Here is a 17,614-nt window from a genome sequence, read left to right as displayed (position 1 = left end):
TCTCACGCTAGGTTGCAGTTGGCCATTATAAGTGAAGAAGAAGAAGAAGCAGCAGCAGCAGCAGAAGAAGAAGAAGACGTTTATTTTTGTTCGAGTCGAGTCGAGACGAGCGTAGCGACCGACAGCTAATCTGAATTGATCCAATCGCCGTTGTAAATTTTGCAACTAAATCGCTGCGTGTCAATCGTGTAAGTTTTACTCCAGTCAGATCGCTTTATTGTGATGTTATCAATACATATCACAGCGTTATTCCTCCAGGTCGAAATGAACCAGTGCTAACGCTAAAGGCCTCGCTGGCTTCAGTGCTAATGTTAGCTAGGATTTGATTATTGTTGATAGTTGTTCGGGTGATATGGACATATTCTGCCGTCATCACCGATGAGCTGCTTCGGCCAAGTTAAACTATGATCTTCATGAAAGTATTTTTATATTATGCAAGTTTAGTTACCAGCATAACGTGACGCTGTTTGAGCGCAAAGTTAGCCATGGTGTGATAGCTCTGATCATAAGTACCGACAAGAGGCTGATTGACTACGTGAAGCGTTCATTTAAAAATCAGAGCAACATATCACACCGAATAGTCCTCGAATGTTACCATGCGATGTTACCGGGTGCATTTGAGCAATTTAAATTATACAGTGAAGATCCAGCACTGAAATGAACAATCCAGCTTTCAGAGAGCATAGCATTCAGAAGCTTTGAAAAATAATGACGAAGGAATGACATCCGGCATAAAACTTTGCCAGAATTAAGCATGCAATCGACTAGAAAGTTGATTTGCTGTGGCGACCGCTGACGGGACAAGCCGAAAGAGGAAGTGGAGCGTCGTGCATTATAGCATTTTTAATTTGGCTAGTCTGGCTTTAGGGCTTTTTTGTCTTTGTTTGGGTATTTTACAGCACCTGGATCCAATCCCAATGTGTGCTACAAATGGATGATCAGGATTGGAAGAGCTGCAGAATAGTTTATAAAGTTAAATGTTAGTCTTCAAACTAGCAATACTTTCCCATGAAGATGTGAAGACCACAAGAAGATGGTTACACCCACTGAACTGGGGGGGCACCAACCTGGGCTCGGGAATACTAAGGACCAAATGGTGCTGACGCAAAATGGCATGTGGCAAGAAGGGGGGGGGGTCGGAACGCCATTCTCTGGAAGGGACAGACTGCAATCCTGATCATGGTCTTGCTTGTTCATGAATGGAGTATTTTGGAGCTGCTCCTTACTGGATGAAAGCCTGGAAGTGATGCTGTGGAGGAAAATGGAGTCACAAGGCATCCTGTTTTGTTTGTTGTCTTGCAAGTGCACAGTAATGTCTGTGAAGTTGCGCTTCCCTTGCAGCGAGTGTGTTTTGGCTGGAAATTCAGTGTGTGTGTGATCGGATGTTTGTTCAGAGAAACGGCTTGAACCCGTGAGTGAAAACTCCGTCCTTGGTGATTTGGCCTGAGATTGCCCAGAAGGGTGATGGGTCTAATGGAAGGTTGTCTCACGATGGGACAGTTTGGGGAGTTAAATCAATATTTCAATGTGTTGCCAAAGAACAAACTCAAATGAACGAATCCAACCATACCGACAGCACCATGATATTTTTGTAGCCACATGCAGGTGGATTTCTTACGTGCGAGATGATTGCACTGTTTTGGTTTCATTGAGGCTGGTGCTGGCCCTGTGTTGGTTGGACTGGAGCATGCGACGGCAGTGCTTCTGTTGGATTGTAGCTTGTGATAACTGCTTTGGTTGGAATGCAGCTGGTACAACATCAAATGTCTTACAGATGCAGTAAAGCTAATAATATGCTAATAATATGTGTGGTTACTGTCTCGCGTTTGAAGAGCCGAATCAATTCAAGTCTGCATTTCAAGATGGTTTAAAGGACTTGTTTTTTCCCCAGATGCCCTTAATGTGTAAAAAATATGGTGTTCGAGTTTTTGTTAACATTAGTGGCTGAAGGATTTGAAATGCTTGTTGGTAAACTGGAGAAGTTTCTGACCTGCTAAGGTTATGTGCAGCATCTGGATACAGCTTTAATGTTAACCAAGAGGTCTTCAACATTAAATGTTGGTCGTGGTTAATCTCCAGGGGACTTTATGGGTGGTGATTCATTCTGTTTGCATTCGGCCTTTCAGAGGTCACAGTGTGTTTAGCTAAGGCGTTTTGTGAATGGAGCAGCCTCCGGCACATTTCGATCACAAAGCGTGAGTATTTTTGATCAAACTGATACTACCAGGCTTAATAATTGTTTCCAGATCATTTCTAACCCTTAAAGCGTGTTGGATGGATTTTTATGAGTGCATGGTGAAGAATAACATCCAGTCTGTCTTCCTTGGATCTGATTTACACGATTGCTGCGCAATGAATCTCGCAGCTATGTTTTATAGTTTTGGGAGTTATTGTGTCTGACAGATGACGCTCTGTGGGGAAAAGGACGCCAAGGATGGAGCTGTCATGCAAGAGAAGAGGAAGGCCAGTGAGGAGGTTGATGGGATGCATTGGGCAAGGACAACGGGATTGGTGTGGGGAAGGAGGATGAAGGAGGGTTCTGGAGGGAGACGATGCTCTGTGGCAACCCCCCAAATGAGAAAATACCAAAAAGGAGGAGATGGTTATTGCGTGTTGGGACTTGTTTCTCTCGGGCACATGCTGTGATATATATCTTGGATTGTGTTAATATCACCGATATCGATTTGTCTGCTTTAAAAGTGGCTGTTGTGGGCTTTGTTGGTAAATGGTGTCTTCTGGCTCACACCCTGTTCCGGTTTAGAGGTGACATTTTTGGAATGCCAGGAAATTGATGCGGCGATGGAGATGCGCTGTTGGCAATAATGCTGTTTTATACCCTTCTGTCTCCAGGTGGTGTTGTTTGAGAGTCAGCATGGCAGTCGTCATCCGTTTACAGGGACTAAGAATGACGGCAGGCTCTGAGGATATTCGCAAGTTCTTCACTGGCCTCAAAATTCCAGATGGAGGGGTGCATATAATTGGTGGGGATCACGAAGAGGCTTTCATTATTTTCGCATCGGATGAAGACGCAAGGAGAGCCATGACGCGCTCGGGCGGCTTCATTAAAGGGTCACCCATTTCATTGCTGCTTAGTAGTAAATCGGAGATGCAGAGCGTCCTTGAAAGAAGTACGAAAAATGCCGAGCTGGATCAAAACAGGAGACTCGAGGAGAACGCAAGACACGGGAGAAGATCTGTGGACCCCGAGGTGGGCAGGAGGCTGGAGCAGGCCTCTCCCCCCCAGCACCAATGGGAATCGAACGCTGATGACATCTATGTGTTTCTCAGGGGAATGCCTTTCTCTGTGACTGAAGCGGAAATCTATGAATTTTTCAGCGGTTTATATATTGATGAAATTATCCTGCTGAAAAATCCAAATGGCACAAAGAATGGTAAAGGTTTTGCCAAGTTTGCATCAAGTGGGGACGTAAGTGAAGCCCTGAAGAGGGACAGGAACTACATTGGGGCAAGGTATGTGGAGGTTTCCACGGCAACGGCAGAGGATTGGGGCAAGGTTGCTGCTAGACTTTCAATTACGGTCAATAACGAAAGGGAACGATCGCCCATTCGCAGTCAGAGGATTCCGCAACTCCACCCAAGATCACAGTCACCTTTGGCGCCAAGATCCATGGCTCCCCCCAATGATGATTACTGCGTTATATTGGAGAATCTGTCCTTTGCAGTGGAAAAAGATGACATCAAAATGCTCTTTAATCATGCAAAGCTTGAGGATGACCAGATCCTGCATCTTCTTGACGGCGATGAGAAAAGAACCAGATCCACGTTTGTGCTGTTCAAGAGTCTGCGTGACTACTGCGGGGCCTTAACCCCCGACAAGAGGCTGTTTTACAACCGATGGGTTTATACCCGCCCAATCTCACGAGAGAAGATGATCGCCCTTCTGCAGTCTCAATCTCAGAGCGCAAACAACAGACCTGGAAAGTTTGAAAAGTCTCAGGAGATGCCTCCACCGTACTCCACTGAGGACCATGACTTTGAGAAAGTGTGTCTGTTTGTGCGGAACCTTCCATTTGATGTGCGGAAAGTCGAGATCATGGACTTCTTCCTTGGGTTTGATGTCGCAGAGGACAAGGTGTATGTGCTGCGTGACCACAAAGGCGCTGGGGTTGGGAAAGCTGTGATTGTCTTCCGAACTGAGGCAGAGGCGATGAGCGCTTGTTCTCTTCGTGGACGAAGATTTCTTGGGTCTGAAGTTATATTGAAGTGCATTTCCCGTACTCAGATGCGTCAGTTGGGTGTGGAACCGCCGGTAGCGCAAGAGGCATTTGTGCGAGAACCACTGCCAAAAGAGGAGCATTATTCGGGCAGGAGCGGTCAGGCATTCCAGCGCTCCGGTGACACGCAGCATCCTGACATGCGGACTCCTCACGATGGTAACATGTCAATGCCTGACATGCAGAGTCAGTTCCGCAGAGGCCGGAGTCACGAAGCCTGCTCGGTTGGTCAGTTTGCGCCCAAAGGCAATGGCGTTCGTGGTAACTTTGGTTCCCAAGTGCAGGGCTTTGATGAGTCTACCTGTGTACAGCTTGTTAATTTGCCCTTCCAAATCAGAAACGAAGAAATCTATGACTTCTGCTACGGATACCGCGTTATCCCCGGATCTGTGTCGCTGCAGTACCATCAAGGTGGAAGGCCTAAAGGCTCTGCTACTATAGTGTTTGAGTCCTATCAGGAGGCTTTAACCGCCATCAGGGAACTTAGTGGAAGATCAATAGGTCCAAGAAAAATACAGCTACTGGTTATGTGAAAGCGACACTGCTTTTTTTTTATCCCAAATGCCCTTGCATGTGTGGTTTGTCTGGAACCTTTTATTTTTTCTTTTTTTTTAAACAAAGTTGATTTAAAAGAAGAGAAAATTGCCATGCTGTTCATTTTTTTAAGTGTGGCATTACTTTGTGATTGTGTTTAGTGAATTTAGAAACTGCAATTAAAATGTATATACTGTTTGTTATTATTGGTTCAGGATGCGATGCTCACCTTATAGTGAAATACTATAGATATTTGGTTTTGTCATTGAAATATTTTTGTGTAATTGTTTGTTTGATTGAAATGGAGCAGAAAATGAATGCAAATTTAATTTGACTATCCTAAGATAGTAAAACTAAGGAGTCTGTTTTTCTTTGTATATCTCACTGCAAATAAAGTGATGGTTAATTATAAAAAAAAATAAAGGGGTTATTTGTGCTTTTTCCTCTTACTGATTGTTGATGTTGAATAATTTGCGACTTACATATGTACATAGCACAGCAGCAGATACAAATTATGGTCTCTTGCTAACGATAAAAAATACCTTTGAAGGTGGGAACCTCTCTAATAATGACACATGCTGATAGTTTGGTGTAGAATTTAGCTGAAATTAATGCATACTGAGGCTGAGAAACAGATTTTAGGCTTTAAGATCCTTGGTACGTGCGTCGCCTAATTTCAGACATCTTTGTGATCGGGTTTGTTATCGATCAGCAGAAACTTCTGTGCTCTTTTGAAAAGGGAAATAAGTTCATTTATTTTGGTAAGTCACATCAAAACTAACTATGAGCGGGATTTATTTAAAACGAGGGTTTCTGGGACGTACTTCTAAAACTTGCCCGTTACGAAGCGAATATAAACCCCAAGTTCTTTGTCTGCTCTTTTTTTCCGATCGCAAAAGTTATTCCTTAAATTTTGAAAGATTTTATTTTGACAGTCTGACAGGAAGTTGTGGGTTTTGCAGGCATTTCCTCTGGTGAGGCGAAAACGCAGAAAATCCACGCCGGGCCAATATTGTGGATTTTCAGGTGATAAAAATATCTTCCTATCGAACTATTGCGCCTCTTTCTGAGACTTTTTAAATACCGCGATGAGGGGAAGTTTTCATGTTAAAACTCCACCGCATCAGTGTGAGGTTTATTTACATTTTTTTACTTGCGTAAACATTAACGATGGCGTAAATGTTAAAGTGACAGCATGGTGTGTGACGGTCCCGTCCGTTAGTAGCAGCTCGGTGGAAAGAGGCTTTCCATACATCAGACGTATGAAAGTAGCTATAATGTATTTATTTACCTACTTAAGCTAACTTTAGTTAGCCCGGTAGCCGTTAGGACGCTTCTGCCATGTTGCCCCCCCCTCACTGTAGTTTATCTTTTAGCCCCTGTACCCCCCCCCCCCCCCCCCCCAAACAATCTGCCCATGGGGTGATCCAGAATCCCTTTTATAAGTGGCAACACAATGATATAAATCTAATTATTAACGTACCTCCAATGAATTCCAATTTAAATGAATAGTCACAGCAGCTCCATTAAGAATAGATAAAGTACTGCACACCTCTCTCATGCTCTTTAGCTTTAAAGGTCATGTGGGCGTTGTTAGGATAATGACTGTCTGTGTGAGCTCGTAGGCCATAGTTCACGAGGTTTCATTATTCAATACCAGTGATTATAAAACACAAAAGTAAATGACGCGGCATGTTAAAACAGGTGGGAGCCTGACAGACTCCTAGTGGCACCATACCCGTCATCTTGATCTCATTCACAGCCCAGCCAACTCGTGCACTGGGGGGGTGTAAAACCTTTGATCTCAAACGTATAAGGTTTATTCAGTGTTAGCTCGATCGCCTTAAAGTGAGGAGAATGTGCTGCTTCGTCAGCTGCGGCATGGTGGGCACTGCGTTCTTCCTCACAGCATCAAGAACTTCATCATTAGACTGCTGCAGTATTCCAGGGGGGGGGGGGGGGGCATCAAAATATATGCTTCAGCCCCCCTGTTCAAGGTAGATTCACACCAGAAGTGGGCCGTTTCAGTCCATTTCAGAGGGGTTGGGTGGGTGTCTTTGTTGTACCGATCCACCTGCACTTAGCATTTTATCGCTAACACGTGTTTTCACGTTTCTGACATCAGAATGGAGGTATCAAGCAGAAGGATCCTCATGAAACACCTGGAGCCTGCGAGACCCCTGCGCCGCTGCCTCCATGATGCCGTCGGTAAGCCGCCCCGCGTCAGCTGATCCAACTCTGGGAACGTGGATCAGTTTAAAATGCATTGGTTTTTATATGTAACAACATTTTCACTTGAGATCTTTCCGTTACTTTAATCAGAGCCCAAAATAAAAGGTGCAACAAGTACACAGACACTGATGAAGGAAGTTGATCAAGAGGTAAGAAAACTATTTTAAGAGAATTGTTATTATTATTATCATCAATAGGCTCCGTTTAATACAAAATAGAAGTAGGAAGTCGTTGCCTTGAAGAAGTTCAAAGAATCATACAATGTTTTGTATTTTTGACTCATAAATGAACTATGTAAATTTTTCTAATCGAAATTCAAAGTTAATTTTCTTTTCCAGAAGTTGTTTTGTCCTTTCAGCGCTTTATATTTATCTGACTTTTTCTTACATTTTGCCATTAAATGACTCATTAAGTAGTTGCTTTAGAGAAAACATTTCTAATTTTGTACTTGATAGACAAAAATTGGCATTGAACAGTTCTTCAAGATTGTCAACATGCACAATCAGAAGAAAGGTAAGACGCAACGTTTTTCTGTTATTAAAATTGATTTATTTGCCAGCAAACACAATTTTAATATTTGTTAAAATGTGATTTTCTGTAGTGTTTAGCAGAATCGCCTGCATTTTCATAAACTCAGGAACGACTTTCATCTTTCTTTTCCCAGATTGGACTGTATTCAAGAACTTTTTTGTTCTGATAACTTTCTTTCTGTTTCGTAGGCAGAATATCTTACACAAGAGACTTTTTAATTGGTCTGGCAAATTGCCCTGAGGCCATGAAGAAGCCGGAGTTCTTGCCAGAACACCCCATAGTCCTAAACACGGCGGTAAGTTTGTTGCTTATATTCATTGTTTTTTTTTGTACTTACTCATATTCAAGACACAAATCAAAAATAACCAAAGCATTTAATTTTACACTGTCCTAACAGAGAGGTGTTGGGCACCTACAACTTCCTGAAAGCAGCTGGAATGTGTAAAAGTAAGAAATGTGAGTTTCGTTCTCTGACGTGAGGACGGTGTGACTATTTAATCCCACCATTAAGACAATATAGGCGACGTAATAACTGCCTCTCTGCTGAGACAAACATTGTCTTAGGCGTGTGCTTTATTACGGGTGTTCGGCTTTTGCTTTCGGTATCGCATCCTAAAAAATAAGTTGCAAACAAGAACAACGTGAAGAAGTAACATATAATCTCCTTCTGTTTTAGGCATGAAGACTTCACGCATCTGAAGACGTTTTGCACTGGATAGTGAGTTTACCACTCAAGATAGTGTTACTGTTGTTGTTTTTTTTATACTTTGATTTGTGTGTGACTTTAATTTAATTTATAGTATTTATTATTTTGAGAGATTTGAAGTAGTACTAAAGACAGCTCTATTAATATTGTGTATTTTCTTCCACTTTTGGCCATTCTAGTTTGAGAAAATGGTCTTAACATAAAAATGAATGGCTACTTTTCCAAAGTGGCAGTACTGTTGAAATTCAAAGAAACTAAATAAAGCAGACTCATAATTACTCATAATAGAGGCTTACCGGTAAAACTAATTACCCACGACCCGTGAGTATCTTTTGTCATCAGCATTGTGATTCGATGTCTGTAATTAAACACGCTAACGTCTGTTAAGGAACGTTTTGTGTGGTGGTTTTGTGTGTTGATCATTTCTGTGTTACCCTTGATATTCAGAGCGGCATAAATGAATGTCTTTTGCCTCAGTCATTCATTAAATGTCTGTCACTGCGACTGACACGAGTGCAGACAAAACTTGCCCATCTCTGCTGCACCTCTGACGCTGTTGTATGTGAGATATTTTAAGGCTTATTGGCAGCAACTGACACACCTCAGTCTGTCTGGTGTAAGGGCAGCAAGTAATCAGGTTTAGTAGCTTGCAAAGATAGTGAGACATTTGACAAGTCAAGGGCTGGGCTATTCAGAATATTGAACCCATGAAAAAAAAAAATGTTTTGATGACAGACATTGAATGAAAGCAATGATCAAATAGTCAGACCGTTTCACTGTTATTTATGCACATTTCTTTTACATTTTTTAATAGAAATTAATATTTTCTGGACTTTTCACCTCACACTAAACATCAATCCAAATCGATAGTTCTGTTTTTTGGAGCTTTTTCTTTCCTTGACATTTCATCCTTTACAGCAAACTCAAACAAGCTAAAGATTATTCTAGGTAGGTTCTGTGTTTCAAAATAGCACTCGAAATAAAAGTGAGACACACCAGTGAAATATGCAGAACACTCATTATGGTTGTAACAGTGATCTGTTCAATGTACAGTTCAGAAAAACTCAGTATGACCAAAATAAACTGTTTTCCCACCTATACTGTTGCAGATTAAATTACAAGACTCAGATTACATTTTATTTTCTCAGTCAAAATGTGATTTCTTTTTCCCCTACTAGTTGCAAGGCACAATTGCCTCTATAGCTATAGCTAAACAATAACTGCCCGGGGTGGAGTGGGTTGTAACACAACCTCATAAAGCATTAAAATCATCCCAACAGCAGATTAGAACCATTTCACTGAATGTTTAGGCAGTGGAACAGAAAGACTGACAGAGGTGAGCTGTATGATTCTTATCCAATCGTTTCATATCTCCCAAACTAATGTAAGTCCTCAAACGTGTCACGGTCTGACTCCTTGTGATGCAAACTGTTTGGCATCCACATTAGTAATAAATAATGTTTGTCTTTAGAAATGCAAATCGCTCAGGCTGCAACAACAAACCGTGACACATCCCGGTGTAATGCCGGCAAAGTGAAATAACCGGTATGGTGATTTATGGAAACAGACGCAGTGATGATGATGATGATGAATATATTTATTAGATAAAATGTTAGAGCAGTACAAGTACAGTCAAACATCCTGTCTAAGAGGAGCATTTCAAAAAAAGCCCTTGCGGTCTTGTTTCCGTTGAAAGTCCTTAGTACATAAATCATCGACATAATAAAAAAAAGTTGAAAATGTAGCAAAAAAATCTAGAGCCCCCCCCCCCCCCCCCCCAGAGGCTTTCATGCATGAATACAAATATTGTATGAACATTCTTGGAAACCCTTCAAGCCAAGTATTCGACTTCAGCTCGAGCATGTAAAGAGTAAAAAGGAACATATGAGTGCAGCAGCACATACACCTAACGAGGAGTCTCCTTTATGTGGAAAGCGTTGCATCATTCACGTTACAAAATGATGTCTGCCGATAATTATTTCTCAGAAAGTACATTTTCGCTCCGGAAATGGCTTCGCTTGACTCCTGATAGATGACGGGCCGGAGGTGGAAACAGCTGGCCGGGGTCACAGACAGTCAGACCCCGAGGAGGGAACGCTGCTGCTGGGCGAGGGCGTGCGTGACGTGCGCGCGTTACCTTGCTGGGTGGGCTGGAGCGTGCGTGACGTCAGTGTTCAGGTCGATATATAAAGGTCGATCCACTTCCTTCCGGCCAGAGACCGGGAGCGACGACGTATCAAAGGTGAAGTCTACCAGGTGTTTTAATTGGCTCTCTTTATTGCCTTGTCTTGAACTTTGACACGGGGCACCTGTCCCCCCCCCCCCCGCGAAGTTCCGTGCGCTGCATCGTCTGGTTTGAGCATCCAGAATGTGGCGCACGAACTGAAACCCGTCCCTGTACTTAGAGTGTGGCTCATTCCTTTAGTATTGATGATCTATTTGTCAGGGTTTGTTTTTCTGATCGGCCGCTGGATAATGTCTTTCGGACGCGTGTTTGTTGTGTGTTTTTTTTTTTTTGCAGTGGGATGGAGCCAAAGGACGCGGAGCCGATCGAGTCGCGCAGCAGGTGAGAAGTTGCGCGTCGGTGCTGCTTAAATGTGCGCGTTTACTGCCGCTGCTGTTCCCATCACAGTCACAGAAAGTATCGCTTTCATTTCATAAGGGTTGGGGTTGGTTCCTGAACGCGTCAAAACGAACACGAACGAACGATCCTAGTGCTTTAATGTTTCTGAACAGACATGCACATGTGCGCTAAGCTGTTGGCGGCATCTATAAAAATGAAACTAGAAATGAAACTTATCTTTTTTTAATGTATTTTTCTTTGAAAATCTGATAATATTGATCTGTGACATTTTTGCTTTCCCTACACCATTATCATAGAAAAAGCGTACAGCCTCACTCGGATGAATATACATGCAGGTGCTGTTGTGTACCGACCTAATTTAATCCTAATCCAAATATCACTACTGTGAAAAACAAATCCGGCCTGCATCTGTAGAGGTCTTAATTGAATGCTATGATTATTGTGGGTAGGGCACACTGTGTGTGTGTGTGTGTGTGTGGGGGGGGGGGGGGTAATTATTATGTCTGGCGTTCACAGAATAGAACTTAAATCCAAATATTAGTCTGGAACTGACTCCTCGCCCTGTTTCCAAGCCCCGTTTGTGTGAACAACCCATACCTGGATCAAATGAAAGACGACATCCTCTACCACTTCAGCCTGGCAACTGCAACTCACGACCTACCGGCAATGTTCGGAGATGTCAAGGCAAATGTTTATGTATTTAATTTACTGAGAAAAAGAAACCTCCATAATGAACTTTCTCTGCAGATGTTCATGTTCTCTGTGTGTTTTCTGTCAGTTCGTGTGTGTTGGGGGCAGTCAAAGGAGGATGAAGTCATTTATTGAGTACGCCGCTGCAGAGCTCGATATGGGAGACCCTGAATCTGATTACCCAGATCTCTGTGCTGGAACTGATCGCTATGCCATGTACAAAGTTGGCCCGGTCCTCTCTGTCAGTGTATGTACGATGTTTCATCGCAACGTATTGATGTTTTGTAAAATGAATTTCTTATTGGAATCCTGTTAATTTTTTGTTCTTGCTGTCGTCCTATTTAAACTATGTAGATTTGAGTGACGTATCAGTGGTTTTTTTTTTTTTTTTTTTTTTTTTTTTTGCAGCATGGAATGGGAGGCCCATCTATTTCCATAATGCTGAATGAGCTAATAAAACTCCTTCATTATGCACATTGCACAGATGTCAGGATTATACGCATTGGGACATCAGGTGGAATAGGTAGGCTTTTCATTATTGAGTGCCTGGTCATATCTGATTATTGTTTTATCAAACTATAGTGGTGACACCAGTTGCCAAGTGCTTCTTAAAGTAATGGAATACATTTATTGTAAGAGGTAATTGATTTAATTTAGTCTCCCTGTGAGGTCCAAATTACTGAGTGCTGGGTGTTGGTGCCATTCTTATACATTTACGTTCAAATGCTCAGAAATGGGCCTTTAATCTAAAGGCGCTCAGACTATAAAGCTAAATATCTAGAAATGATTTTTATCATGTCAAAAGTGAATGAAGCCAAAAAAATCATATCTTGTAAAATATGCATGTAATTCACCCACCAAAAATCAGTCATAAAGGAGTCCGATGTGAACCATCATGAAAAAATGTCTTCTGGATCGGATCCAGAATGAGGTCAAGAAAAATATTACATTTTAACATTGAAAACCCATTTATGGATTCAAAATCAGTTAAAAACACACAACTCTGATTCACGTTTACTTTTCATGGATTATAAAGATGACGAGCACGATTTAGAACCTTTTGGTGGATGGTGTAAATCCAATTAGGAGAGGAATTGGCTGCTTGGTGGAGGTTTACGCTCTCCGAGCGCCATTTAATGTTGTTCTTAAATCGCTACCTGTGTGTACCGGTACTTGTCATGTTTTGTTTTCAGGGCTTGAACCTGGGACTGTTGTTATCACCAAGCAATCTGTGGATCCCACCTTCACGCCCAAGTTTGAGCAGATCGTCCTGGGGAAGTTGGTGGTACGCAACACGGACCTGGACCGAAGCCTGGCTGAGGAGCTGCTGCAGTGCAGCAAGGAGCTTAACCAGTTTAAGGCGGTGATGGGCAACACGATGTGCACAATGGATTTCTACGAAGGTTTGAATTCTGATTGCATTGGTCAAGATCAGCTGTTCTTTTCTAACGTGTATGTTCTTCCTCCTCCTCCTCCTCCTCCTTCTCCATTTGATCATTCACCAAGGACAAGCACGAATGGACGGAGCGTTCTGCTCCTTCACCGAGAAGGAAAAACGGGAATACCTCAAAAAAGCCCATGATGCAGGCGTCTGTAATATTGAGATGGAGTCAATCGTTTTTGCTGCCATGTGCAACCTAAGTGGTCTGCAAGGTGAGAAATGACTCTGCAAGCATTATTTTTTGAACCTGTGAGTTGCAAAAAAAACAAAAAAAAAAACAGATGTTGTTTATTTCGTGTTTAAAGCGGCGGTGGTCTGCGTGACATTACTGGATCGTCTGGAAGGGGATCAGATGAGCAGCTCTCATGAGGTCCTTCAAGATTACGCAAAGCGTATTCAGATACTGGTCGGATATTACATAAAGAAGCAGCTGAAGGCCGAAGCAGTACAAGTACATAACTAAGTGCAACGTTGACTACACTGGTGGGGGAAAGCATGTTGTGGGGGGGGGGGGGGGGGGGGGGTGTTTTATCTCTAAATTGATGGAAATGTGGTGCAATGCAATATCGAACAGTTAAAACATGTTTACACGTTTGCTCCGCACAAGCAGCCACGCATAAAATTAATAATGTAATAACTGAAGTTTTAAATGGGGAAACATGCTTTTATTTTTGTTGCTTTAATAAACCCAGAGACCGTTTACTGTTCCTCTTGTACTTGAATAAAAATGTCATATAGCAGACGATCATCTAATGTCTCATTTATTCAACATTCATGGTCCATTATCCATAAACATATTTTGTGTAATGATAGGGGGGGGGGGGGCGTTTTAAGGTTGATTTTCTGTGGCCGCCCCTGAAGCGACGAGCCCAAATGACAGTAGAAGTCTATTGATTTATGTTTGATTGGATACAATCAGACATCGCCAGCATGACGCGTAACGACCATCACTGACTCTGTGCGTCAGCGCACAGAGGGGACGGCGTGATTGCGCGCGCTCCCGTGCGTGGCCGTGGCCGTCCGATCCGCCCCTGCTCCATCCATTCGCTGACTCGGTGCCTTTCAGCAGCAGCGCCGCTCACCTGATCAGTGCGACAGGACCCTCTGCGGAGAAACACAGCAGCCATGGCTAAAACCGCGACCGGTAAGACTGTAGACCGACCAATGGATGGATCGTTGGCGGCATCCTTTCCTATAAACGCGTCGGACCGCGGAGGTTCTGTTATATGTCTCCTTTGATGCTTATTTATCGATCGTTGGGCCTGTTATCTCAGTGCGGGAATTTGGCATCCTCCGTCATCAGATGACTAAATGACTGTTTCCTTCCTAAATCGTGCCAATATATTTACCCTTATACTGTTCAATAAGGGGAAACCCCCCCCGCTTCATCTCCGACCGCTCCTCCCGGAGGATGGAGGATGCTCCAGCGGCCCCAGCATGCAGCATAATGCAGACGGACCCCACCCAAGATGCTGGGCTGCCCACGGGAAACCCGAGAGCGCTCATTAAGTGCGCTCCTAGCATTGCTTGTCTCAGATCGTCCCTGCGTAGCTTCATTTTTTATTCTAAATGTGTTTCTGTACTCCAGATCGTGATTGTTTGATCGAGTCTTTTAGTGTGGGATTTGCTCTTTCATTCATGTCCTCCTTTTCCAAGGATGCATCGGCACCGGTGACAGACCTGCTGCCGTTTATTTCTCATAATCCGTGGGTCTCAGAACAATAGAGGATCCCCAGATTACAGACAAAATGATGAAGAGCAGGATAAATATAGTTTAGGTTTATACACCTGAAATGAGCCTTTGTTGGAGATGGTCGTCTTTTCTAATGGATGGCTGGAGGCCATGGCGTTTCTGAGAGGCTTTTGTGAGGTTAGTTATCATACATGTGTAAAACATTAATGGTACATTTTTTTCCTCTTAACTGCCATTAAGGGTGCGTATTGTTATTGAATCTGGTGCCAGAGATGTGGAGGCGGGCCAACCCCATGCAGCAAAACACGCTGGCCTTTGCAGCGAAAGCTGCAGAAGCCCCGACAATCTGTGAGAAAGCGTTCATCACGCCGTACAAACGGCAGGGCAGGGATTGAATTAGCCGGCGAGTTTAAATATATCGTCTGTGAGTGACTAATGAAAACCACACCTTGGACGCAGTCCTGTAGAAATGGAGACCGTGGCAGCGACACCCAACAATCAGGCACTTTTTATTTAATCACCCTCACAGAATTAAGGAGCAGGGATTTTTCCGTGTTGTTAATCTGATTGTAATCGTCCGTGTGCGCGCTCTTACTTTATCCCTCTCTCTCTCTCTCATTTGACCTTAATTTGGAACTATCTCCAGCCTCATTGTGCTGTCAGGAACACTCTTTGCAGGGTGTCACGTGGCAGCCAAGACTTGAATGTGGCACGCTCAACCCAAAAGGCTCACCAGGATGCCTCTTGCTGTTTTTATGTTCCCGCAGCATACAAAGAAAAGATGAAGGAGTTGTCTGTCCTCTCCCTCATCTGCTCCTGCTTCTATCCGGAAACGCAAAAGAAGCTTGAGCAGGAGTTGGAAGGTATGGATCGACTTAAACCATCTTTTGTGTCAAACTTATTATTCCAATGGATGTTTGTTCTCGGCCATGAAAACACATGCGTTCCTAATCATTAGAATATAATGGAGATTGATTTTGTCGCCGTTCTCATCATAATATTCTGATTAGCAGACGTGGAGGTGAAACCGATAAACCAGCGCGCCTCTGGCCAGGCGTTTGAGGTGATTCTCAAGCCTTTGTCTCCGGTATCAGAAGTCGCCCAGAACCTTCCCTCGCCCCCGAAGCGAGACATCTCCTTGGGGGACATTGAGAGGAAACTGGAGGCCGCTGAAGATCGAAGGAAAGTCAGTACTTTACTCGCCTGCAAATTACTTTGGGATTTGATTTGATTTGATTTTAGACCGCTCAAAGTGAATCCCTTTCTGTGTTCAGTGCCAGGAGGCCCAGGTGCTGAGGGCTTTGGCGGAAAAGCGAGAGCATGAGAGGGATGTGTTGCTAAAGGCCATGGAAGAGAACAGCCTCTTCAGCAAGATGGCAGAGGAGAAGCTCCAGATGAAGATGGAGCAGATCAAGGAGAACCGCGACGCCCATCAGGCAGCCAAACTTGAGCGTCTGCAGGAGAAGGTGAGACATTAACAGTTGTCATGAATAAATCCGACACGGATTGTCCTCATGCTCTGGTTCTGCTCTGTTCAGGAGAGACATGCAGCTTTGGTGCGCAAGAACAAGGAGCTCAGAGAAGAGCTGACTCCATGAGCCTCAGTCATATCCAGACTTCCATGGTCTATCAGCGTCCATCCATCGACTCCTGCTCCTTTCCTCGCCCCGCCCTCACCCTTCTCAGAGGAGAAACCGGCTCCTGGAGGCAGAAAGTTTGGAAGCCCTCACCGCCGCATCACAGCTCACCAGACCACCAGTACACACCGCTATCAGTATTAGCAACAGATAAAAACATAAATAACACTGTCTTGAGGAATAATGTGATCATTTTAGGGAAAATGTGAGAATACAGTTTTTATTTTGTAAATATATTCATTCTTAATATCTATCTATCTATCTATCTATCTATCTATCTATCTATGATTTCAAGCCTTTTATTTTGTGAATGACATGTTTCAGCTCTTCAGATTTGGCTCTGTAGTCATTTTATTGTGAAAGTCTAGGTATTGTGAGTAGACCGACACTTGCAGTGATTTGCTGATGATGTCGTGATGATGTTTCTGTGTCCTTGTGAAGAATAACGGTTGGCGTACCCTGCAGACTGCAGACTCCTCAAGATATCACCGTTCCACCTGTGCCTCCTGCACACAGTCCCGCCCCTTAACACACATGCTAGCAACTGTTTCTGAAATGTGCTTGCTAATGAACTGGACAGATGCTTAGTAGCTATTGAGAATGTCTTCACCCAATGAGAACAGCTGTTTGTACCCTTTTTAGAAAAAAAGGGTACAAAGAGTTTGCTAATTTTAATTTCAAGCTAAATCGGTAGCTCTATTACTCGCACAGTTTTTAGGGATGTTGAATGTCATGACAGTATAGTCGCTCCTTGCATATTGCCTTGGCATTCACACCCGCCCACGTGATCTGTGGGCGGGTGTGAATGCAAATTAACCACAAGGCTACTCTCTTTACGGTTCAGATGGAAATGCTAATAGGATGCTTTACATTTAGCACATTGAACTAGTCTCTTTTTAATATACAGTCCCGCTGATATCTGTCTGCATCCTCTGGTGCTTGTGTTTCTCCCTTCATATGTTTCTTTGTGAAAGCTTTGCTGAATAAAGGTTGGGGTTCTGTGAACATGGCATGGACCATCCAATAATTATCTGTGCTAAAAGGTGAGGGAAATTGCAAACTGCCAAATAAAAGCACCAGTGATGTATACATCCTGAGAATCACATTCTTCTCCAAGCTGATTTAGACTCACAAGACATCTAAAATGTAAAACGAAACGATCACGTCAGCTATTCATGACATAGATCATCCACAAGATGGCAGTGTAAGATTATTTTTCAAGATAAAGAGACTTACTGGAACCTGCAACAATCAAAAAAAGGTCAAAAGTTCACAAGATGACAAATGCATATATTTATTAGATGATATATAAATATATATATAAAACATTG

The 17,614-nt window shown here is 43.1% G+C and overlaps 4 protein-coding genes across 5 annotated transcripts; all 4 read left to right on the top strand.

Annotated features, from left to right (window-relative positions):
- Positions 1-160: 160 nt before the first annotated feature.
- gra (granulito) lies at positions 161-8,608 on the top strand. 2 transcript variants are annotated; one of them, XM_068757147.1, is made up of 7 exons: positions 161-188; positions 6,895-6,977; positions 7,092-7,150; positions 7,457-7,514; positions 7,721-7,827; positions 7,930-7,988; positions 8,209-8,608. In XM_068757147.1, the coding sequence occupies exons 2-6, from the start codon at positions 6,896-6,898 to the stop codon at positions 7,975-7,977; spliced, it is 354 nt and encodes a 117-aa protein (XP_068613248.1). In that variant the 5' UTR covers positions 161-188; position 6,895; the 3' UTR covers positions 7,978-7,988; positions 8,209-8,608. The 2 variants fall into 2 exon arrangements, with proteins under 2 accessions (XP_068613248.1, XP_068613247.1); XM_068757146.1 differs by lacking the exon at positions 161-188 and adding an exon at positions 5,758-5,795.
- Positions 2,873-5,122, top strand: rbm12bb (RNA binding motif protein 12Bb). Its single transcript, XM_068757138.1, has one exon. It carries the CDS (start codon positions 2,873-2,875, stop codon positions 4,766-4,768), a length of 1,896 nt encoding a protein of 631 aa, XP_068613239.1. The 3' UTR covers positions 4,769-5,122.
- Positions 8,609-10,763: 2,155 nt separating the features above from the next.
- On the top strand, positions 10,764-13,416 carry upp1 (uridine phosphorylase 1). The gene is made up of 6 exons (XM_068758219.1): positions 10,764-10,804; positions 11,395-11,506; positions 11,601-11,763; positions 12,706-12,915; positions 13,019-13,165; positions 13,259-13,416. Exons 1-6 carry the CDS (start codon positions 10,764-10,766, stop codon positions 13,414-13,416), a joined length of 831 nt encoding a protein of 276 aa, XP_068614320.1.
- A 662-nt stretch (positions 13,417-14,078) lies between these two features.
- Positions 14,079-16,244, top strand: stmn2a (stathmin 2a). The gene is made up of 5 exons (XM_068756553.1): positions 14,079-14,097; positions 15,414-15,509; positions 15,660-15,832; positions 15,921-16,112; positions 16,185-16,244. Exons 1-5 carry the CDS (start codon positions 14,079-14,081, stop codon positions 16,242-16,244), a joined length of 540 nt encoding a protein of 179 aa, XP_068612654.1.
- The last annotated feature ends 1,370 nt before the right edge of the window (positions 16,245-17,614 follow it).

This window comes from Brachionichthys hirsutus, chromosome 3 (assembly GCF_040956055.1).
Source record: "Brachionichthys hirsutus isolate HB-005 chromosome 3, CSIRO-AGI_Bhir_v1, whole genome shotgun sequence".
NCBI classification, from domain to species: domain Eukaryota; kingdom Metazoa; phylum Chordata; class Actinopteri; order Lophiiformes; family Brachionichthyidae; genus Brachionichthys; species Brachionichthys hirsutus.
The sequence above is the reverse complement of the archived record's forward strand: the minus strand, read 5'-3'. Positions and strand labels throughout refer to the sequence as shown.